General features: G+C 41.2%; 1 protein-coding gene across 1 annotated transcript in view; it reads left to right on the plus strand.

Annotated features, from left to right (window-relative positions):
- The window catches only part of LOC130686549 (protein turtle-like), a 43,427-nt gene that overhangs the window by 9,797 nt on the left and 8,883 nt on the right, over nucleotides 1-24,747 (plus strand). Inside the window, exons 3-4 of the mRNA XM_057509666.2 lie at nucleotides 9,760-9,995; nucleotides 20,843-20,947. Coding sequence (XP_057365649.1) covers nucleotides 9,760-9,995; nucleotides 20,843-20,947 — 341 coding nt within the window. The remainder of the gene's footprint in view (nucleotides 1-9,759; nucleotides 9,996-20,842; nucleotides 20,948-24,747) is intronic.

The following is a 24,747-nucleotide window of genomic DNA, read 5'->3' on the forward strand; positions in this document are numbered from 1 at the left end:
CCTTCCCATAAAACGGGTACCGACTCAATTGTTTTTACAGCTGTTGTTTTATTGTCAAGTGTTATATAATTTCGCGCGAATGATCTACTTCAATGCGCCCAATGTTGTTGTTGCAAAAACGTGGCGCAAGGATGGCCCAAGTAAATGAAATCTGTTCAAATGACCGTGTCAGATTGGCGGAATTTCCTAAACACACAGCGAACACAACGGGCCCTCAAATGTTGGCTCGTTCGGAGCACGCATGTCCAAACCCCAAATCAAGTCTCTAGATAGTCGTACTCATTTCACTGTCTGTTTTAACGATGACTCAGCTTTAGGATGAAAAAAAAAAAATAGAGGAGAGAAAGAAAAAACACAGCACGTTATAGTAATAAGGTACACTGAAGAGTCGTTTGGCGTATCAGCAGGGGATTCACGCCGGCCGAGTTGAAACATGTGTAGCCATGTGAAGCACGGTGGGGTCCATGTGTGTGTGTGTGTGAACTGACAGCAAAGATAACAAGCTCGACGTCAATAGCTGAAGAACGACTCTAGAAAAAAACAACAAAAAATTCAAGTCAATACGAGAAGAAAAGAAAAAAAAATCCCAGCCTGTAATGTAAGGAAAATAGTCATTACCGAAGCAGTTGGGAACATTTCGTTATTTTATTCACGTTGAATTCTAGGCCAATTCTCATTTGTAAGTCCTTTGCTTGAAAACAGCAGCTGACGCCAGATCTTGCCAATAATTTTTTGCGTGTATTTTTTGTTTGTTGGGATCGTACGCTGAATCGTTAAGGTGTGAAAGCCGTTGACACATTGACTTGCTTTAACGTTCCTTTTACCCATCGGGATTTGCTACCCGCCAACATAAGATCGCGAGTGGCAAGTACGCGACTGCATACAACTCCCAGTTGTTTTCTTTCCATTTGTTATGTTGCTTTTCCCAAGTATTCCCTTATATCCTCCGTCGACATCATTTGTTTATTTATGTTCGTTGCGTGTTCGTGGAAACTCAACAACACGAACGGCTAATGCACCAGCCATTCCCCAACGGTCTTCCCTGATATTTCAAAAACGAATAAAATATGTAGAATCGAATGGCTTAGCTATTTAACCTCCTTTATTCTCGTCTTTGCTGCAATTATATGGCCGACATGGTGGTTGACTATAATCAATTGATGACGACAAAAAAAAATGTGATTTTTACAAGCATTTTGAAGTGGAGCGAGTAGGCAAAATGCACGCCATGAAATTATAGCGAAAACATAATATCAATTTTTTTTTGTTTTATCACAGCGTAAAGTGGATCAGCGGTTGCCAAGCCTATCGTTCGTCTAATGGTGATTTCGAATTCAATTTATCACATCACGTACTAAAAAAAAAAAATCTAATGCCACAACTCATTGGGATTAAATACGCGACGTCGCTAGTCTGTGGGTTGAAATGTAATCGTTTTATTTTTCCGATAAGTGCAGCGAAAGAAACGTAAAACGATTGCAACTTATTTCGTTTGGAAGAGAGCAGAAGGTGTTCCAACTTTGTCGCTCATTTCAGAATAGTAATGACCTTCTCTTCCGACTTATTTTGCCTGGGCGTAAAGTGAAAATAATTGGAGACAAAAGGGCGACACTTGTTCTCAACTACGTCTAACCTTTTCCTGCGAGTTTACCCCGTTAAGTCGTTGTTAGCGACGTAAACCTCGCGGATCCCGAGCGCGCTCGACCGCATCAGCCGGCAACGCGAAAAGCCCAGTTCAATTCAAAAAATGGCAAATGTTTCATGGAAAAGGAAAGGGTAGGCAGCAACGAACGAGGCGATAACAAAATAAAAGAAATAACATCACACACGACAAAATGGGACGGCGTGTAACCATGTATATTATGTATAACGAGCAGAGGAGATGTAACACAGATCAAAATGCGGTTGTCAGCCGGCGTACAGCCGCCATCTCTTTCTCGCTGCCTTTCAATCCCGCGGGGCGGCAGTAGTCTTCTTTTTCCCCTCTCCGTCTTAAAAATCGTGAAATGACATTAGAGAACGAGGGAGATGAGCGAATAAAGATATTTCCATAGGCGACAAAATTTGAGTCGAGCAATGTCGCCAAAGGGAAATTGGGCATTTTTCACTGCGTTGCTCCTTCTCTCTCTCTCTCTCCTCTCTCTCTTCTTGCATGATGCTACTTTCCAAGCAGACATAACTGCGTTCAGCACACAGAGGTTCGAATAAATGTGCGCAAGGACTGAGCACAAAACTGAGCTCCATATCTGTCTTCTTTTTTTCTTTCCTCCTTTATTCTTCCTTCCCCTTATTTTATTTTTTGTTTGTTTTTGTCTTTTTTTCTTGTTATCGTGTTGGCTTTAATCCCATACTTCGTTATATGGCGGGTGAAATAGACGGGGTCCCCGCCAATGATTCAATGCCGTATATAAACCATCGGACCTATACTGCTTCAACAGCGTTGAACTGGGGCTCTCTGTCACGTTGCCGTATAGTGTGTGGGTCCTGTTGGGAGTGTTTGGCAATTCGAAAAGGGGGGGGGGGAGACGAAGCCAACAGGCCCACATATATATATATATAATGAATGAAAGTGCTGTTGATGACATCCCATTTATATAAATATGCCAGCAAAATGGAGACGAGCGAGAAAGGAAAGAGGAAGATGGACGACGGAATATCGTTGTTGGATTATGTGACTAAAGCGGGCGGGTAGAAGGGTGTGGTTGGCCGCACACACACACACACACACAAAGAGGGTGAAAAAGGAAGGAGGGAGGCTCTATTTGGTCAGCCTGGTTTCATAGTGCGGTTGGGCGATTGTTGTGTTCTAAAAACTCGATGGCATTCTGAGTCATGGGGCTTTATGTATTGGCCTATAAAAACGGACCTTCGGTGGCAACACAGCAGGCCCCCTCTCCTATTACATAAGCGGACAAGCGGCTCCAATTTGCGTCAATCGAATGCCACGCCACTAGTAAATGAAGTGGCGATGAAGCTCTTTACCCAAACGTCTAAGATAAACCCCAGGAAGAACACGCAGGGAGGGGGATATCTCGTTATACGAACGGCATTCCCCCCTTGGTTCTCTGCCCCACACAAATACAGATATCAAAATATGTCGTATACACAATCAGATGGCATTTACGATATTACTGTATCCAAATAGTCAGGGATGATTGGAGCAAAAATTCGTGGGTGCAACACCCACCATATAGTTGATGACTTCAGATATTTATCACCTCTTTTTATCACCACACTGGGCTACTTTAATTTTTGCGTTACTATTATCGATGTCCTGCGATTGGTATGCGTTTATTTACACCCGCAATTTGAAACGATAGGTGCGGTGGACGAGGGTCAAGAGCTCGCCATCGAGTCCGCTGAGAAACCTTATAACCTTGCAGTATTCAAAGCCATACATTTCCGTACGAGCTTAAGTTTGTTTTCCCTTTGATTTATTGGACGTATACAGATACCATAGACGAGAATAAGAGCACGGCTTGTCCCGTGGTTAAGACGTTCAAGGCTAGATTGATGGTCTGCATCTCTTTCATCCTATAGACGAATAGCGAAGCATATCTGTCTGAACCGCGCGCAAAATTTGCCAGCGACGCAATACAACGAAGGTTTTCCTTCCGCGTTTCCCAACGAACTCGGTGAATCGAATTTAACAAAAAAAAAAAAAACGCAATTGCAGTAATGCAGGAATAAATCGCTCTGTCCGGGCCATAAACTTCTGTTTATGTATTTTCGGACCGGAATTGAAAAAAACAGAAAAAAAAAAGACGTCATGTGAGAAAATTGCGAGGTTGCCGCACCTGTCTCTGTTGGAACTGCTAACTCCATTAGGCATTCGCATTCGCCCTTAAAAAAAACAAAAACGAAAATGCTAGGCGAAATGTGCGAAATGACGTCAATAAATTAAAAGCTTTATCATTTGTGCTATGTTTATTTCCTCCACTTCATCCGCCGATGAATTACTGACGCTCGCATAGATTTTCAAGGAGTTAGAAGGGCTCGATCGGACGTGCTGTACGCTCTGGCGGAGCGCTATAGATGTTGGCGCTATTCATTGGCGGTTACTCATGCCAATACGTCATGGTTGGATTTATTTGTAAGCCGCTAGCAAAGAAAGGAAAGAAAAACGCGCAGCATTCAAAGTTCTGGAAAAATGAAATTGGATTTCAAACGCAATGATAATGAAACACCATAGCAACCAATCGACGCGTGAGATCATTTTTAAGGCATTCGTTTCAAATGTCCTGAAAGCGATTTCGGAGTTTGCTCTTTCACGCATTTTAGTTGCGTCATTTCCTGCACAAGTTTCTCACGCACAGGGATTCAAATGGACTTAGTACGTTCATTAAGTCTTCAGGGTTGCAACGATCCTCATCTCTTTCATTTTCCTATTCGCAAAACAAAAACCGTTTGATTTTCGTGGCAGATTAGCGGTGAACGTAACTCGTGCAACATGCTGAAATGGCGCCCTACCCTCAATCATTATGCAGTTCTTGCGATAAGCGTAACACCATTTGTTTAAACAATGCGAGCATTAAACACATGCGGTTCGACATTAAAGAATTCGAACGGCGACGCGCCTGTTGATGCGTGGTAATTTTTCATTGGAGAGAGATGAAAGATTACCGTTTATTCTTTGATTCCACAGTTGGTAATAAGCATTATTTCATGTAAATGTAAAATCATTTGTTTCGCTAGATGATTACCAAAAGTATTTTCTTTTTTTTTTTTTTTTTTTTTTTTGGGGGGGGGGGTTCGATTGCAATCAAGAAACTTATAAGTGTGGATTTGCAAGTTTTAGCCGTTCGTTTTGAAGGTGATTTAAAGTTCGTTTCGAATCACTAAAACCGGAATAGACATATGTATAAGGACGTCTATACATCTTATCTTATCATCTGTTTTTGAAGCTCGCTTTCGCCATTTTTCTCTTGAAACACACAACATTCTGGCCTTTGTGATGCATGCGTTGTCACTCGCACAGACAGCTGATTGAATAACGAACCATCTAGTTCGTTTTGGAACAGACTAAGTCATTCGCTAACTATACTTGTCAATCCCTATTACTAGATTCGCGTCGAATGGATAAATAATGCGCTTTCCATTCTCCCTTTTGTTTTTCCTTTCCTTTCCTTTCCTTTTTTTTTTTTTTTTTAATATGTACACGACAGTTATTTACACACGTATTCTGGTTTACAGCTTGGGTGTAAATGGCAGCAGAGCTTGGGCAATTTTCCTCCGCCAGTCCAGCCCCTTCTCGCGTCTAGACGCGCCTTCTTGCTTTGACAACCAGACTCTATCACTCCTTCGTCCGTCTCCCTCCTTTTTTCTTTATTTTTATTTTATTTTATTTTTTTTGTTTTGTTTTCTTCTTCCCTTTTTTAAACAAAAAAATCGAAGAAAAAAGAAAACCAAGAAGCAAGAAATATATCTACGTATAAAGCAGTAGACGTAATAAGAGGACGAAAAAAAAAAGAGGAATAGTCAAGAACAGAATGGGCCAAAAAGTAAGAAGGAAGAGTGTCAAACCAGCTGGTACTAACTGTGTGTTTGTTGGATGGTGACGGGGCAGGTTGTGGTGACAGTACGGTTTGCATTTCTGTCTGTTTTTGGCTTCTTGTTTGTTTTCTATGCTGCACAGTCCGAAGAGAGAGTGACACATCGTCAACAACAGCCACGTCATTAAAAGTGCGTGTAACTCGGTGCACCACGGACTCTCGCAGGCAGCAAAGGCGAAAAAGGTTTCCAACAATTCACGCCGTTTTACCTCGGCCGTCTGCCGATATATTGCCACTCGGTTTGACATCCATCGATGTAACTTTCGCAAATATGGTGCTGTCTTCGTTTTTTTTTGCTGCCCCTTATTCAACTGCACGTTTACCTTTGGAGCGATAAAAAAAAATATATTATTATACACTAGGCTTTATTGTTATTTACGTGTTGGCCTGAGTCCATCGCAAACGCGTAACGTTGTGAACTACACCAAACTACATCTGGTGAAATCAATAGCCTTACAAAAAAAAAAAAAATAAATAAATAAAAAATGTTTACCGGGTTACCTTCCCGATGGATTGCAAAATGATTGTGGACAGAAAATATGCCAATCAATTCTTAGATTTTGTTGGTATCTGCGACATACGTGAGTCGCGGCATGATTTCACGCATGGCCTTTTTTGTCAATACTTTTACCGCTATTTCCTTGTTTCAGTTCTTTTTTTTTTTTCCCATTTGATTTCAACGTGGATTGAAGCGCCCAAGTCAAAGGCGGCCATAGAAAAGCCCTCTCTCTCTCTCTCTTTCTATAAGTCGTGTGTAATTGAAACGGCGGCATTATGTGTTTTGGTTCCTGCTGTCACACGATGTGTTATGAGAAAAAGCGGATAAAAAATAAAAAAAAAAAAAAAAAAAAAAAAAAAAAAAAAAGAAAGAAGGCTTTCCCTTTTTATTGCGGCTTGGCCTCAGAGGCCTACACACACGCCAACAGAAAATTCAATATAGGGAACGGAACGAATGCGTTGCGAAGAACGCAGAATTTTCTGCGTACGTGTTTCTGAATATACCATCTCCAAAAAAAAACGGAAGCTTATAACCATGGCTGGCGATGATCTTCATTCAGCAAAAACATATATAGACATTTCTGCTTCCCTGTCAACAATAGATTCTCCATTCCACTTAATAATATTTAGAAGCAAAAAAAAAAAAAAAAAAAAACGAAAAAATATAATTCTCGTTTGTTTGATGACAACAGGAACGACGAAGACGAGTGATTAGAAAGAGAAGAGGGCATGTGAAAGAAAAGCGATTGCCTGCTGCTCGTCGGGTAATGATGTGCTAAGATATGCATTCTCATATTTGCATATCACCTAAGCATGAAGCATTGATCGAGTATCGCGAAGGGGTGTGCTCGACTAATTGGCCGGCTTATTCAACGCCTCTCACTTTCCGAAATAGGCATCCCTTTTTTTTTTTTTTTTTTTTTTTTTTCTCAAGAAGAAGAGATGATTTGCACTCATCGTTGGACAAAGTTACGATGATGAGCTCTTCAATCGATTCGAAAGACGACATTTTCCCAAAACTATGGTCGCTGTCAAACGCTCGTCCCCGGCACACGGCCGCATTTCTTGCCTTCGCGCTATTTCTCACTAACGAAATCAAATTTTGCTCCGTGTTACGATCAGGTTGTAGACTGTTGTAAAGAAAGAAAAAAGAACACAGATGTGGGTGTCTGATCATCTGAACGAAATGCTTAGCTCTGCTTCCAGATGCGAATAAGACTGTGAATAAGGTGAATAGATACTTGAAGAGGCATCCTCCAAACGCCTAGTAAAAAGAACGCTCGGTAAAAGTGGGCAGGGAAAAAAAAAAAAAGGGAAAAACTTTTTCGTTCAATGCCCGTAATTACCGGAAGGATGTTGACACCAGGACGAAATAGCATTCCATCTGCAAAAGCAAATAAAAAAAAAAATGAAACAAGATTTTCTTTAGGAATTAAGACGCGCAATATTTTTGTGCATCGATCGTCACGCAGTGGTTCATTCAAATGGAAAGGCACAAAAACTTTTCGTACGAGACTTAAGAAATTTCAAGTCGCCCTGAAAAACGCGGACCAGCCGGATGTAGTACGGTTCAGTTTGTTTTCTTCTTCCTTCTTCCTTCTTTTTTTTTTTTTTTTTTTTTTTTTGCGTGGAAACTTGTGCGGGGAAAACACTCCGTCTTCCTCTCATGCGTTATTCTCACCAAATCTTATGCCGTGAAGCGACGATTCCGGTTCGTTACGAACACCACCGGCTGCAGAAAGAAAGTGAGCTCGTAACCTAATATTTCATGGCGCCCATTCGTATTCCCGACAGCAGTTGCATTTCTCCAGCATAGACTACACGTAGCGAGTTGATGGTCGATGTCTATGTGCTTTCCAGTAGGCCGCTGCGTCATGCGAATGCTATGGCTTGGGCTAGCAACAATTGATTACGTACATCTACTACAACGCTAGTTGGATTCCTCTCTTTCTTTATTCGAAAAATGCCGCATAATGATCGGCACGTTTAAAAAAAAAAAACCATGTATCGGTTAGATGCGGATTTTCTAATGCTCATCAAGTAGACGTTATACATTGCTGATGAAACAGCTTCAATCGAGAAAGACCCGCCGCTGGACGGAGCAAGTCTTAAACCAAAATCCCGATGAGATATTGCCAGCTATTATGAAACTGACTAGGAGATCAAAGGCACGTCTAGCAGATTGGTTTCTCGTTGCAGCCTCGCTCGTGCCTCTCCCATCTAAAAGCAGCTTTCTGATCAACCCGGATTTGCTCGGTGCAAGTGGCCGGGGCTAGTCGACTGATCACCAGATGAAAATGGGCTTATGTTCGTGTATCTACCGCATATTTTTGCGGCGACCCTAAGCCCAGTAATCATCGAAACGACCGACTTCTTTCCCCCGGGGCGGGTGGATGGCATGTTGCAAAAGAAAGCCAAACAGGTTCTAATTCACTGTTCTAATTACGTAAAGACGAGTGACGAGATGGCCCACGTGTACAGGTTGTTGATTGCGCTTGTTGTCCAACAGTTTCATTCCATTGCCGAACGGAACGTGACGCACGTAACCGAACGAACAGAGAGAGAGAGACGTGGATTAGGAAAAAAAAAAAAAAAAAAAAAACAATCTTCTCCGCGATAGCTGGAAAATCTTTATTAGAAATTAATGAATGCCATTCTTCGTCCCTTAGGTCATTGTTCAATCGGTGGTCTCTATTTCAAGGAATTGAAGTATCTGCAATTGCAATATCGCAGATCAAACGAACCGTCTGATAATTACTAATCTTTCGACGTAAGGAGAAATTCTAAAATCGTGGCACTAAGGCGGAACGAAATTCGTATTACTTGGGCGTATATTGCATAAGATTTTGTTTTTATTCTTTTGTTTACCGTATTACGTTGGCTTATGCTTTTGCCCCGCTGTTGAATGCGCGGCGATTCAAAACTGGATGCAAAAAGCCTTCAACGTTATGAGAGTTGTTCCCACAAGGCAAAACGATCCGGCCCTTTTCGACTCACTGGCCGCCATCAAGCCTTTTAGATTTATTTTTCTCCCAGCTGGAATAGCCTCCCATCCCCCCCCCCCCAAAAAAAAAAAAAAAAAAAAAAAAAAAAAAAAAAAAAAAAAATAGGGTCAACCATATAGCGTCGTGCTTGGTTTATTCTTTTATTGCTGAGCTTAGGTATTCACGACCAAGTTACAGGCCTAATATGTGACAAAAGAGTATAGGTACTAGGAACTCGACCGATGTGCTGGAACAAGAAAAAAAAAAAAAAAAAATGCCCGGCTCGATGTGGGGGCATGCACAGTTATACACGTTACTGCAATCTAAGCGTACTCGCTTGCTATTTCGTTTGGCTTCACCCGAGCGCTGAGATGTAAAAGCTGCACACATTCATGTTGGTCGCACATTTCATGGCTGTTTGATGGTCAGCTCTAAAAAAGTGCGTATCGCCACAGTGACTGCTCTTTCCGCGTCCACGTTTTCTCATTAAGGAATGCTTGTTGTAACGAATTTCCACTAATCTGCAAGCAACTCATTACGATACGCCCTGGCAGCTTGCAATTTGATATTCGCTGCTTTCATCTAACAGCCAAATTCTGCTTTATGAATGCTTTGATCTGCAGATCAATAATAGCTGGAAAGATTGAGAATTATTCCTTCATCATGATACTTATGCAGCACGTTCTATATTGTTTCTCGTTTTTCGTTTCTTTCGCCGTTCGCAGATTCCAGTCGCAACAATTTGGAACCGCTTCCCCACCAGCAAAGCAAAGCTTCGCCGGCCTCTGCTAATTTAAAACGTGGTTCGGCCTCTTCTGACCTTGACGACGGCCTGACGTCATCGTCGGCAGTGGGTACCCATTCGGCGCGATTCGTTACGTCTAACGGCACGCTTATCACAGCGCAGCGCGGTTCAACGGCAAGCCTACCGTGTGAAGTTGTCAGCCTCGGTGATGGCGTGGTAAGTTTAGATAATGAAAAAAATTTAATGTTCAACTGCATCTTCGAAGGCGTGCCTAGCAAGTGGGTCGTTGCCAGACTGTTACCCCCTGTACAGTATGCCATACGATGGTTTTTCATTAGTTGTTTCAGCTTATGTTTAAATATTAGCTTTTCATTTGCTTTCATTTGTTTCGTTTCAACTTGATGAAATTGTGCTACCTTATTTAGATACGTTTCGCCATTGCGTACATGTTCGTGACTAAAGTCCAGTTGAGTTTAACAGTATTCATGACTTGCGCAGAATACAGCGTTGGGATTAAAAAATTGAAATCTCTAGATTTAAGTGTTCGTCCGAAGTCCAGCGCTTCTTATAAATAAGACGATGCAATCTTCATGACGAGATATGAAAAATGCAAATGCAACTGTCGACTGAGATCCCGTTCGCTATTTTCGTGGCTACTGAGTTGTAGCAGATAACATTCGTATCACTGAACTTTGATGAATGCAAAATTATTAAAGGAAATTAACGATACATACACTCATCCGCATTTCGAAACTTTCATTTCCCGTCAACGCCATTAAGAAAAAAACAAAAAAACTCAAATTTTAAAAAATGATAACCTGGTGCTTTTTTATATCTATTATGCGCTCTCCTTCTTGTTATTATTTTAGCAAAGTTTCCTGTTTGATACCACTATTTTTTTTTTTTTTTCTCTTCTTATTCGGTGCCTACGTGCCTTACCGACCTGATGAATTTCCTGTCTGAAGATCAGATTGGCCTGACGTCAAAGCCGGCACGAAACGAGTGCTTTCTCTCCCTCTCGCTCTCTCTGTGTCCCACGCTTCTGCGTGTATTTGTATCTGTCGGGGTGGCATCATCAATGCGACTCATCCACTCTTCTGTCTTGTCGGCGTTTCCCGCTCGATGATTTTTTTGCCCTTATTTGAAAACGCCAAATAGATATAGGAGGACGTGTCATAGAAAAACGCTGCGGCGTGCAGCCGTATATACGCTAGACATCCGCCGGAGTTATATCATCTTTCCCGTTGCTTGGTTTTCTGCTGGCAACGTCGACTCGCAACTTCGTGCATCCAGACTTGATAACAAAAACTAGAAAAAAAAAAAAAAAAAAAAAAAGAAATAAATAAAAAATCGCTCTTGAGACGGTTTTTCTTTTTTTTTTTTTTTTGCCATCTTTTATTTAGAGCTAGTGACAAGTGAGGAAATGGGAGAAGAAGAAACGGCAAGAGAGATATCAAAGAGTGAGTGAGAAATGGTGTTCCGGAATGAAACAAAGCTAGGAGCGGGTTTTTTCCTTTTCTTTTTTTAACTACTAGTCTGCCACTTTGTACTACCCTCCGCATCCCCCATGTGGGTGTTTATACATGCCAGTTTAATATAAAAGATAAAAGATAGAAAGAAAAATCGTCGATAGAAACTCGATGAAACTGAGAGATGTCGGAACGTCGTCTTTTTCATTTTATTATTATTTTCGTTTTTTCTTTTTTTTTTGGGGGGGGGCGTTGTCGCTATAGAAACAGAGTAAAAACGGGCATCGGGAATGCATCTCAGATGGGAAGAAAAAAAAAAAAGTCGACTAGACAGGAAAGACCGGCAGTGAATGCGAGTCATCAGAAAATCGACCATAACAGAAAACCAGCTGTACTACTATTCAGCAACAGCCGCAGAACGCGACGCTTTTCGCCAATCGTGACTCACAAAAAAAAAAAAAAAAAAAAAAAAAAATAGATTTCTCTCCCCCTTCCCCCCCCCACCCCCTTCCGATATAGACTCATTAGACATCCTATGTATTTGACAGAACATCTTTCATCGAAGCAGATCGATATGGTTCCACACAATATTAGGCGTCAGCTGTGGCCCTTTCTCTTTTCTTTACGATTCAGTATTGCGTCATAGACGCATCGTCGTACCCTTACGCTACATTTAGTTTTTTCAGGTATCGCCTAATTCAAATTTCTAGCCATTTCAGAGCTAAACAAAACTTGTAACAAGGCAATCGAGCCGCTAACTTGTACCCTTATCAGACACAAGTTGTTGTTTTTTTTTTCAAGGTGATTCTATAAAAAAAAACGCTGTTTTTTTTTTTTTTTTTTTTTTTTAGTTTTCAAATCGGAAAAAAAAGTTATTCACGGACATTTGTATTCATCGTGTCAACTCCATCATTGATCAAAAATCGTGCGATGACGTACGGATCGTGAAAGGAGAAGAGCGCCAACTTTGAAGAGAGAATAGGAGACACGATGCCATTAATAAAGTCAACACTGGGAAAAGAACTAAACTAAAGAAAATCTAACAATAAAAAACAAAACAACAACAAAAAAAAAAAAAAACACTGAAAGAAATCGAAGGTGGAAAGAACAGAGTCTAGTGAATGTGTCCGATTGCCCAGGCTGCTGCAGCGAATTTTGTTTTTGTTTTCTTTTCGCATGTTGTTATGCTTTTTTGGATGCTGCCTCCTCCCGTATTCTAATTCTTGAATTTGTATGGATTTATTCAAGATCAAGTTCAATGCAAAGAAGGAAAGAAAAAGTTTTCACAAGTACCATTATCTTTGTATCTTTTTTTTTATGCATGCTTTATTTCCCTTCTAACGCATACTTGAAAAAGTTCATATTGCTTGCCTGCTGTTGCCTGTCCTATGCATATCGACGTTTTAGTTACACACTGACCGCACCCATCGCAAGCTTTGTTTTTTTTTTTTTGTTTTTTTTACACAACTAGAAGACAAGTTTTAACTTCGTTGAAATATCGATGTCTAGCAGTTGAGGTGTCCGTGCATCGATACTCTACAGCTCTTGGGAGCCTCCTTGAATTGCAGGCCATTTATAGACAATGTCGATCGGCGCACGCTGCGCTGTTGACACACACACACACACACACACTATACACACACACACACTTTTTGTGTGTTTTCATCCTTTTTTTCCGTATGGATCTAGCCGAGATGTTTGACTTTTGATCGCGACTCATTTAACAAAAGCTCGCTCTTTTTTTACTGTTATCGCATGACTTACTGATGTGTATGTAGTTGCAGAACATGATCGAGGTGTCCTATTCTTTTCGAAGACAAGCCGGAAGATTTATGTTTCATTCGCAAAAGGGCAACGAACATTTTTTTTTTTTTTGAATGCTTCGCCAGCCGTTATACGTAGAAAGCTCGCTGGAGCTGACGCTATTCAACTTTTTGTTGACGTCATATAGCTCGTTTTAAACAATTGAATATGTGTCGGAAAGAAGTGCACTATTTAGTTTGCAAAATGTCCCACTCTGTTGCTAGTGCCGAGTGCGCTAAACACAAGTTCGCACGCTCGTTATTCTACATTATGCGACGAGTTATTCTTCCAGTTGGCCTAACGTGTAAACAGCGGGGGGGGGGGGGGGGGTTCATTAAAAACTAAAAAAAAAAAAATAATAATAATAACCCAAAGGGTTGGCAGCAACAGCACAATTTCATTCCTTTTTGTGCATTATGTAATGCTCAGAGATTTGCATTGTTTTTTAAATGGGATTAACAACCCAGCAAAACAACACGATTCGACAGGTTACTCATTATTTAGACCATTGAAAGAAAGTCTTACTCTGTAGCACTTTAAAATGTAGGCAACTTTGAGGCTGGAATAAGTTAGCAAGTCGTTGTAACTACATTGAAACAGAATGCGATCGATATGGGTTCGTAGTAACTCGACTACGGACTAAGGCAAACACGGCTCGCTTAGAGATCAATGTGCGCTATGGGAAGTTGCTGTTTCCGCTTTATCTCAACCTGCTTCTCATCCGATCCTCCTCGGCTACCCCCTCTCTTTTCATACCTCATGCTTTGTCGCGGACTCATCGGCGTGTAAGGAAGCCAAGAGGACGAGCCAAAATGAGAAGACCGAGCCTATAATAGATGGGCTAACTGCGAGTGCGGCAAGTGCAGTGTCTGTAAAGCCTGCGCGTGGGCGGCAGCAAGCAGATTAGTTACGCCGTTCAACCGTTTCCAAAACTCTCTTCTTCTAACAGTTTCAAATGAAATTCAGTCCGCAGCTCAGCCGGCTGATATGGACTACCATTTTTTTTTTTTTTTTTTTTTTTTGCTCTTTACACCCAAGCTGGCTTCCTCTCAGCTACCAACAGCAAGCTATATAGAGAACGTTTTCGAGCTTTGCGAGTCCACGTAACATTAAGTAATGGCAGCCTCCTCGTTGCCCTCTATCTGATGCGCTTCGCCAGCCTGAGCTAAAGCGAAAGGGGGGGGCCTGAACGAACCATTCATTGCGATCCAATCTTCTGGTCTTTTGGGCACATCAACCAACCAACAAAGTGGAGGCTATATACAAACAAACGGCAGTCTTTCTACGGATATATACAATATAAGATTGTACATTCCTATTTTCTTGCTCTATTTTTTATTTATTTATTTATTTATTTATTTTTTTTTGCTGTTCGCGTCGAGTGTGAAGTACGATATTCTCACTGTGTCTTACATGTAGTTTCCCACTATTTCAGTTTGCAAGATTTTTTTTTTTTTTTTCTTCTTCTTCTTCTTTTTATTCGCATGAAAACATTGCTGTGATGACATACTGCGATGACCTGCTGGCGAAAGATGATAGTGAAAAAGAAGGAAACGCCCGCAGCAACACGGGCCGTCTATCAGGTCTGGATGCGTGGTGTTGCACAATAAAGCTGGGCCAGCCGGAATACTGGATAGTAATCCCCACGCGCACGTTCCCGTTCGCGTTCCTTCCCATCCAAATCGATCGGCTAACCGAATTTTTTTTTTTTTTTTTTTTCTTGCATTTATTCTAACGCTGGCCCGTCGTACAGCTGCCGGTTAGACATCGAAACGCACTCCTACATTGTGCCTATATAGACGTAAAAAAAAAAAAAAAAAAAAAAAAAAGGAAAGGGAAAACCTCACGGACAGTCTATCGGTTTCAAAGTATCACAATGAAGCGTGTCGAATATCAACAGTTTATATCCCGAAGCTGCTGGGTGTGTGGTCTGTTGGTCATCACGCCCAAACTGTTTGCTGCTCCAGAGCCTTTTGCTGTCCGGGTGCTAATATATACCAACATACAGAGTTACAGCCCTCCCTCTCGAAAACCATATTGGATTAGAGCAAGCGCCCCCCCATATATTCCACGATGCAACGCCAACACGTCCACCAAGAAAATTGAATAAAGGGCTACGCAATTTTCGTTGACTTTTCAATTTTCACTAAAGCCGCAATGGGTTAAAATTTGTTATTAAATTTTTTATATATTTATTTTTTTTTTTTTCCTTTCCCCGGAAAGCCTTTTTGACTTGCACGATAGATCTAATCTATACAAGAGTGTCATGCAACTCGACTTCACTCTTTCTCGGAGCGCTTCAAGTGTCTTATCTCGTCGTGTGATGAGACATTTGAAGTACTTGACAATGACTTTGAGAATTGCCAAAAGTCCTCCCAAATTTTCGCCGCAGTCAGTTCGATGAGAAAGGCACTAATGTACAAGCGTGTGTCTGTTGTTAGCCCGACGTTGCAATGCACGGCTTTTCAAGACGAAAGGGAACACGACCCGCCGGGCTCATCTGTCGACACGTAACCAGAAGCAAAATGCAGCTATAGAAAAAATATGTTTTGACTCCGAGTTGTATACAATTTTTAGCGCCCCTGATGGATGATGTTCGCAGAAATTCTATATTTTTCACATATACAGTATATTTATAGTTTTTTTTTTTTTTTTTATCCCGACGTATTGTGCTTAGCAGCCAATGCGTGAAGGCCTGCAAGTCAATATATAACGTTGAACTGCACAGTCCACGAGAAAAAAGGTAGATGCACGTACAGTATAGGGAGCTGGTTGGTAGATAGTGGCTCTGCTGCTAGCTTTTTGATGGATAGTCCCGTTACACAAGCGGAAACGGTGCGCCACTTGCGCGCGTCTAGAACGGCCGCCAATAGACGTCAAAACAGGCCGTATAGTGTGCGTCGTATAAGTGACCTTATATACACCTCACGTAGAGTCCCGCGTACCATCCAACAAACCAAACATCTATAATAAAAAGCCGCGCGATAGTGCTTTCGTGAACATTAAGCCACCTCTTCCTGCAGTACATCGGGGGACAGCAGACTGAATGATGAACTCACCAAATGGCAGTAGCGTGACTCACGAAGAAAAAAATATATATATATATATACAGTATATCTGCCATGGGCGTCAAACTGCTGGCGGCTGTCGAAAAAGCTTCAAACGCATGTCTCTTTTTCATTGATAATGGCCTTGTTAGGAATGACACACAGCCCGCCTCTCACCTATTGTCGTCCACTGTGAAAGACCTTGATTGACGACCAAAAATAGTACGCGTTAAAAGCACAGAAATAACTCGGTTAATTTTTTTTTTTAAATTGTCTACTTTTTTTTTTTTTTTTTTTTTGAATAAAAAAAGAGAGAATAATGTGGTGGATAGCAACGGCCTTTTGTTTAATTTCTATGACGTGATTTACATACATAGGGAACGCGTGCGAAGAATAGTGTGACGGCATGCACGGAACGCAAGTCAAGAGTTCCCCGAACTTAATTTGATCGTGTTTTGTTAGAACCTCCGCTTGTTCGCGTATTATCAGAGAAAATGCAATTGCGTTTGGGTTGTGATGACGCCGTGCTTTGCGATTGACGTTGCCAAGGCACCCGAAATGCCACGACCATAGCTGATTTTTTTTTTTTTCTTTTTTTCCGTAATGCGTCAACTTAGCGATGGCTAAACTCATTCAAAACTAATCGACTTTCGGGGATGTTGACATTCACCCGCAAAGTTGCAAAAACAGACACAGTAATACGCGATGAATTGCGTCATAGAAAGAAGACGAAACAGTTCCCCTCTTTGCACGCGGCCCAGCGACCACCACCTCAACATTTTTAAATTTTTCCGCTTTGTTTGGTTTCCAACTTGACGGAGTCCGTTCCTCTGCTGCTATTCCGCATCCGCGGATAATCCCTCGTGTGTGTTGCGGCACAGTTGCATCTTTATTACACGACATATTTTTTCTTTTTTTTTTTCATTGAAATCACGTGTGGTCTACATTCTTATTAAGAAAGGGGCTTCGAGATGTGACCCTTTCAAGTCACGTACATCTACCGTCTCATCCTTTCTGATAAATCACTCACGCGAAATGGCCGCTTTCCCAGGTTTGGACTTAGCTGTCTCTCTCCGTAGTGCATATACTATAGTTTCGTTTGGCATTGAAAAAAGTTATTTTCCGTACGAGGGACGACTCCTCTTTACTTCCTTCTTTTCATTTCGACCGTTTTCCTTTTTCCGGTCTTTCTTACAAAAGACCATAGCTAAACTTGTAAAGTTGAAAACTGGCTATACTGCCCCGCGTTTTACAAGCCCTTTTTTTTTTTTTTTTTTTTTTTTTTTTTTTTTTGTTTTTCGATTTCCTGTTTTCTTTTTCTTTTTTCCCTTCTTCTCTTTTGTAGCAAAAAAAAAAAAAAACAGACTTATACGATACATCTCTAATGAAATTGCCCGCCAATTCTTTTTTGCCATTGTTCCCGTGGACTGGACAGCAAAGGAGCTATCGATCTACATTTAAGTCGGGTTGCACGCGTGCACGTTGCATCACCGGGCCCGGACGCCTCTGTTGTGTGTGCGCTGACCATCGAGAAGTCAATCAATCTGGCCAGGAAAGGAGGGCGGGTTGGCGGGATAGGAGGCTTCTTTTTTTTTTTTTAAATTCTTCTTCATTTGAGCCACTTGGCCTGATCTCTATCTAGTTTATGTCGACCCGGGCTCGCCAAAGATCCACTTCATCTATATATGTCGGCAGAGAGAAAGGGAGAGACAGAGAATTGGCGGATACATGGGCCGGCAGCCCATCGCATCCACCGTAGCCCCCTTGATTGCATTCTTTCGGTTTAACGACGAGTTATCCTTCAACATGGTACGCTGCGTTTTACGCTGCCTACCCAAACGGCCGGCTTCGAAACGGGTTGGTTCGCAAACTCTTCCCAGTTTTACTTAAGCTACGTGAAGATTAGAATGTTGTTGGCATTGTTTCATCCGTTCAACAGTTGTGGAATGAAAATAATTAGGTACATTTTGGTGTCCACGTTAGAAAACGTGATTGCCTTTAGGTATTTAAAAAATCTTCATAAAACATTCCTTGCGAGCTTTTTGCCTTTTTTTTTTTTTTTTTTCTGTGCCCGCTTGTTTTATTTGGTTTTTTCCGATAGGAACGGCGAATTCTTGGAAGCAGATACTTAAAAAAATTCCTTGAAAAAGAGGGAAAAGAAAAATAAATAAATATATTATGGTGACTATAACCCTGTTATTGCCACTGAGAAATGTAAAAAATGGGGAAGTGTATACACGAAATAAAACAGACACACACAAAAAAAAAAAAAAAGGTTTCGGTTCCCCTCGAGTCAATTTCTCTGGCGTCTTGGAAATTGTCTTATCGAATGTAAGTCAGGTGGGGGAGGGTGGGGGGATTCATTTCGATACCCCATTGCCATCTTATTAAATGCCGCCAAATAGATTATTATAATCACATGCCAAGGGGCTGGTACAAGTCAGTGGGTGCTATAGAACGAGCCCGCACGTCTAGTCCCTTACTATGCGTCTAGCTCTTGCTGCCGCCCGGCCCAATACACTTTGGAGGTAGATAAAATATTCCAATATGCCGTTCCGCCAGCATCCCAACTCATGCTAGCATCTGATCTTAGTTGCCATTGAATTACGACCGTCACTTTATAGCACATCAGGAGTCCTAGAGGCGGATCGATAGCGTGACGGATTCCTGCCAGCAGATCGCGCCTCTCCAAGAAAAGACTTGCAGCCGCGTTTTTTTTTTTTTTTTTTGTTTTTTTTTAATATTTTTTTTTATTGATTTGATTTTTCTGTGTGTGTGTATGCGCGCGCGTGTCTCTATGTCTGTTGGCTATTCACTTGTTTTATTTTGTGCAAGATGAAGAAGAAGAAGAAGAAGAGAAAAAAAAAAAAAAAAATGCTTTAGACCATAGGGGACCATAGGGGGAGGTGGGGGGAGAGTGTGGGCTAGAAGGTGGAGGGATGAAACTGCGATACTGTTGGCGTGCGCTCTGATCGATCTGTGGCAAAGTAAATCGAATTCAGTGACCGCTCTCGACGCCCATCGGCCACCGCGCTGAAACCTCCCTCCCTGGAGAGCGTTCTCTGTCCAGCACCACGGGGCGGCTGTATTTCACGCTCTCTTCAGGAAAAAAAAAAAAAAAAAAAAAAAGGGTGGAACAAAAAAAAAAAAAAAAATGTGTACCGTATAGGAATATACTCTCCATATCGTTGAAGCAAACGGAGAGACTGTGCGAGATAGATAGGCGATGCAGTCCCCCACACAACGACGCTAGTTAAGAGTTAAGACCAATATTGAAATTTTTCTTAAGTGCCAGATAGAAATAATAAATTTTTCTATTTCTTCCGTCTCACTCCGTAGCAGCTTACGCATCAGTTCGTTCCGCGTGCATGACTTACTGTTTTCTTTTTTTGTTGTTGTTGTTGTTGTTGGTTGGTTAACGTAACGACCGAAAATACATATAAATATACGTATATACAGTATATATATATGAAACGTTCGAAATGGGTGATGGCGCTATCTGTCATGCAAATTTGTTGTGTTTGTATCTCCCGCAGTGTTGGCAGCACGCGTCCCTTTTTTTTATTTGTTCTATCCGAAACTGAACGGGGCGGAAACATGGAAGAATAAGTTAGAAACAACGGCTTCAATGCTGATGAAGAATCGAGGCACAAGCGAGTGATGCACGTGTCCGCTAAATCAATAGCGCTTCGTTAAAAGATGAACGATGAAGATTTTTTTGTTGCACCGCGGCAAGATGCGACACGATGTATTAGTGAATCTATAATGACTATAGGTCAAAGGGGTTTCTTGCGGTTTACAAAACGAGTAGCGCTTAAAGCTTGTCGAACGCAAACATCAACAACAAAAAAATCATTAAGGACACCTGGTACAAACGCACCTACACGTGCAATTCATTTTTTTTTTTTTTTTTCCTTTCTTTTATTTTTTTTTTTAGCCGTGGAGAAACTGAAACGGCAAAGATTGCCGTGACGATGGTTACATGTTCGTAGTCTTCGAGCTCACTCATGCATAATGTATAGAAAACAAGGAGTGAATAGGGGCCTGCATAGGATAATAAATACAAGGGATTATATGCGTCCTGTCGATTTGAATTTCAAACAGATTTAGCAGGCAAAGAGTAGTCATCGCACACCTCTTGCATTTCATGTCGTACTTTTCGCGTTTCTATACGTCATCCCAACTTGAAAACCATCTGATAAACAGTTAAGGATTTGCACGAGGTATACCAAAGGTCGACGTGACCTATTGCGCTGCATTAAAAAAGACGCGACATTCGCCTTCTTTTCTCCGACTCTTTTCAACGGCGATCTCAATTTGGCCCTTTGCTGTTTTGCGAAAAACAAACCAATGGCATTTTCAAATCTGCGCATCGCTTCGCGGAAAAAAAAAAAAAAAAAAAAAAAACACTTCAAAATTGCTTACCTTTTGTGACTTGTGATTGATTAAAAGACTTTGATCGATCACTTGGGGGCTGTCCTGCTGTATGCAAATGACCATTTTGCTTCGTATGTATTTTCATGTAGCTACACAGGTGTTGTGTGTCTACCTACCTCAGTTAATTTATTTAACGTGTAGCGACAGGTACAACGCCGATGGCGTGAGGGGACTAGAAGTGTATTTAAGAAAGGAAACGTCTATGGTGAAGTGATAAACAGAATATTAATGGTTTTCTTTTTTTTTTTTTCTCTCTCTTTCTTTTTCTTCCTTATTGTCCCTTTTGTGTTGTATTCTTTTATTGTAGGTGACGTGGTTTCGAAGGAAAGACTTCCATCTGCTGACAGTGGGACACGCCGTGTACTCGAGCGACGAACGGTTCCATGTGCAAGGACCAATGCGATCTACTCAGGTGACGAGTTGAAATCATTTCAAAAGTAGAACGTTCTTTTTACCGTGTCTAAAGCGTTGCGACACCTGGCCTCTTCCCTAGCGTCTTTTTGCACCCGGTTATTCTTTCCATTTTCGACGTTCGAATCAATATCTCTCGATTCTATCTTCTTCTTCTTCCTTTTTTTTTTTTTTTTTTTTTTTTTTTTCTTCCCTATTTTCATCTTTTTTCTTTTATATCTAATTCCGCTTTCCTTTTATTCAATTTTTTCATTTTTGTCTTCTCCTGAGTTCTCTATCTATTCAGCCTCTAGTGCCTATATAAAAACAAGATGTCGGCATCCGTAACGAAAGGGCGTTCGGCTAAAAGTTTTTCTTTTTTTTTTTTTAAGCCAATCTCTAAGATTTACATATAGTCGTTCCAAATGAAACGTCGGCTTCTCTCCCCCCCCCCCTCCTTTTTGTGTATGTGTGTTAAACGGGACTTGAAAATGTAGGAGAAGAGCCTAAGGTCGCCAGTTGGAAAACTCGTCTAGAGGACAGTGAATGGGGGCAATCATATTTTTATTGAATGCGATTCAAATAATCGATCGAAGAGGGCGCGATGGAAAAGAGAGGACATTTGTTAACGCACATCTATCGACGCTTTGCCATAAGGTTTCAATATATAACGCGAATGTATTACGCCTGATTTATAATGTCCATTTTGAAAGAATGGAAAAGAGAATTCCTGGAACGCTGGCGAGGAGTGAATGTAAGGTCCATAGCTGCATTTTTCTGTTCCAGCACTCTCCGATCTAGAACCTACTCCTAATGTTTATTTTGTCAAGATGCAATACTCAGGTAATGGTTCAAGTGCATACAACATTCCAGTAAAAATTCCATTTGCCATGTTTCTTACTCTACTCGGACGAGCCATTTTCTTTCAATAAAATATCGATTTCTAAGAAGATAAGTAGATGAAAGCATTCTGCACTTAAACTTGGCATGTGTACAACGCCCCAAACACCCCCCCCCCCCTCCCACCCATACCGATCCCCTGCATATATTTTTTATTTTTCTGGCCGTTAAACTTCATGTCAGATTTCTTAGCCAGCAAGTACCTCCACTTTTATAATTAGAAATCAGAAAGGTGGAGAGGGGAGCATTCCGAGTAGTCACCGATGGCTGTATGAACGACTCAAGATTTTCGTGAAGATGTTCCTCAATAACCGCACGCACTTGCCGTTCGGTTATCGTTTCTATAGTTCGCCCCAGCCTGCATCGTCAAAATAATTAGTTAGGTGGCACGCACCACCGCACAGGTATTTTGATTCGCAATTTCACTTGGCGCACTGCATGGGCACACACACGCACATTGGAAATGGAACGAGGGTTGCATCAGGGCACGGACACACGGGGCAGGGGAGGTCGTCCCCTCGATGTACGCACTTGGAGCACAATCTGCGCGCTGGAAGGACTCCGGAGGAACAGCAGTTTGGGATAGCAAAAAAAAAAAAAATGCCTTCGCGTACACGAATGTACTCGCTAGACAATTTACGTTTGAAGTCTAACGAACCGACGCAAATGTCACTCTCCCCGCCGATGACTTATACCGTACGACCCGTGTATTTGAAAGGACACAGACAGATCGAATATTGAAGAGCCTCTGTGAGTCTACGCGACTTAATTGTAAGGAAATGGCGCGACGGCAAGAGCCTATACTTGAACGGCAAATCAAAGATATCGGTAAGGTATCTAGAACGAAAATTTCATGTTTTCTTTTCTTTTTTTTTTTTTCTGAAGCATCCTTCCCTTTTGCGCTTGTCTTACATAAGAAAAACTTTTCTTTTTCGCCATACGTACAGACGGTTTCGATAGAAACACGCAACCTGTCAACACGAAGCCTATATACATTCACAATATAAATAATGCACATTTTCATTCGTCGAACCGTAAGAAGACCTACAATACAGATAAGAAGAGATAAAACATTTCAAATCAAAATCCGTCTCTATCCATCCAGTTCCGTTGTTGAACTGAGTGATTTTTTACAGCAGGAAAGAGAGGAACGTACTAGTCAAAAGACAGGGTGACAGGACAGGGGAAAAAGAAAAAGAGCTGACATTCGACTTTTGAATGTTTGATTGATTGGCTGGAGTAGGAAAAAAAAAAAAAAAACGCGAATAAACCAAACACTGCTACCCTGTCTGCTCAGATAGAGTATAGCTACATATATTTTATTTAAAAAAACTGCTAGCCATAACAGAACTATTCTTTGAAATATTCATGTCGGCCGCCCACGTTTGCCGACGTGTGCCCAGCCCTACTCCGTCGTCACATCAAAGGCAGTGGGACGAACAACCAATGGAAGGGGACAACATCTTCTTGTACATTCTCTCGCTTCCCTATCCGTTTGGCTCGTTTTCGTCCCTCTTTTTCTTCCTTTTTTCTACAGTCCGGGCCGATCTCTCCGACAATAGATTCCTTCTTAGCAGATGATTTTCTATGGATTCCACCGTTCCGCTTTTCAGCACGTCTAGTCAGCAACGCTACTCAGTGTCTGCAACTCGAGGCTAGAAAATATACAGCAGCATCCAGCTGCATTGAGATATATATATATATATATATATATACAGTATATAGATATATACTGAATAGACATGTTTACATAGTGGTGGTAGGGCACACTTTGTGAACGACGGCCATGTGTCGAATGCGAAACGAATGAATGATGTACTAGAAAGAGAGCGACAGAAGAAAATACACGAGCTATGTAAGGGTGGGTCGATGGAGGCGGGAGGTCGCGGTAAAGAAGGGAGAGGCAAAGGTTTTAAGAAAACGTGACGGTTGATGCGGCAGACGCGTCCAAGTAGCACGAGACGACAGCGGCTGAAACAAATGGTGTGGGAGGTGGTAGCAGGATGTTGAATTGCACCATTTTTATTTATTTTTCTCTTTCTTTGGTTTTTATTTTATTTCTCTCTTTTCTCTGTCTCTTTTTTTTTTTAAATGTCCCGTGTCCGTGTCAATAAAGAATTTTTTTTTTTTTTTTTTTTCTTTTGAGGTACCGGTATAAAGGGAAAAATAATAACGAACGTTAAGAACATGGCCAGCTGTTTCCATTGGGGAAATAAGACGAGTGACATTGTTTTGTTTTGTTTTTTTTTTTCGTCTCGCTTGGGCCTAACGTTTTTTTTTTTTATTGCCGAAATCTTCAGCGTCTCGCTTGCTCAGTGAATCTAGAAAAAGATCTTTAAACACAAAAAGAAATGAAAAAAAAAACAAAACAAAACAAAACAAAAATAGAATGATCCGTTCGGTTGTGTTCAACTTGACGCCCACCATCTTATTATGCATTCGGCACGTTTAAAAATAACCCGATATCTAGATAAATCTATTGTGATATCTTTTACATCTCTCTATCGAAAGAATGGGATAAAAAAAACAAAAAAACATACAGTACATCCAAGAATACACGTATCACAGCAAGAACGTCCTTGTGCGATTGGCTGGGAAGCCTTTCATCGACTTTTTTCTGTTCCCCTTGTAAAGGTATTCCAATTATTCAAATTCCTTTGCAACAAATTCGCGATTCTCTACTTTGGCTCCGTACTTTGTTGACAAGCTGTTAAAAAAAAAAAAAAAAAAAAAACTCGAATAAGGCAGCCGCACTTTGTTATCTAGCGCTGCCGAGCAACATCCATTTTGTTTCTTTCGTCGCCAGTTGTTCTTCATGTCGAACGTTCCTCGTTTCCGCTCGATTTTGCTTTCTCCCCTTCGCTGTGCGGTCGTGTTGTCTTTATAATCCCTCCCCTCCAAATTCTATCATCACTCATCAGA

This window comes from Daphnia carinata, chromosome 2 (genome assembly GCF_022539665.2).
Source record: "Daphnia carinata strain CSIRO-1 chromosome 2, CSIRO_AGI_Dcar_HiC_V3, whole genome shotgun sequence".
In the NCBI taxonomy this organism is placed as follows: domain Eukaryota; kingdom Metazoa; phylum Arthropoda; class Branchiopoda; order Diplostraca; family Daphniidae; genus Daphnia; species Daphnia carinata.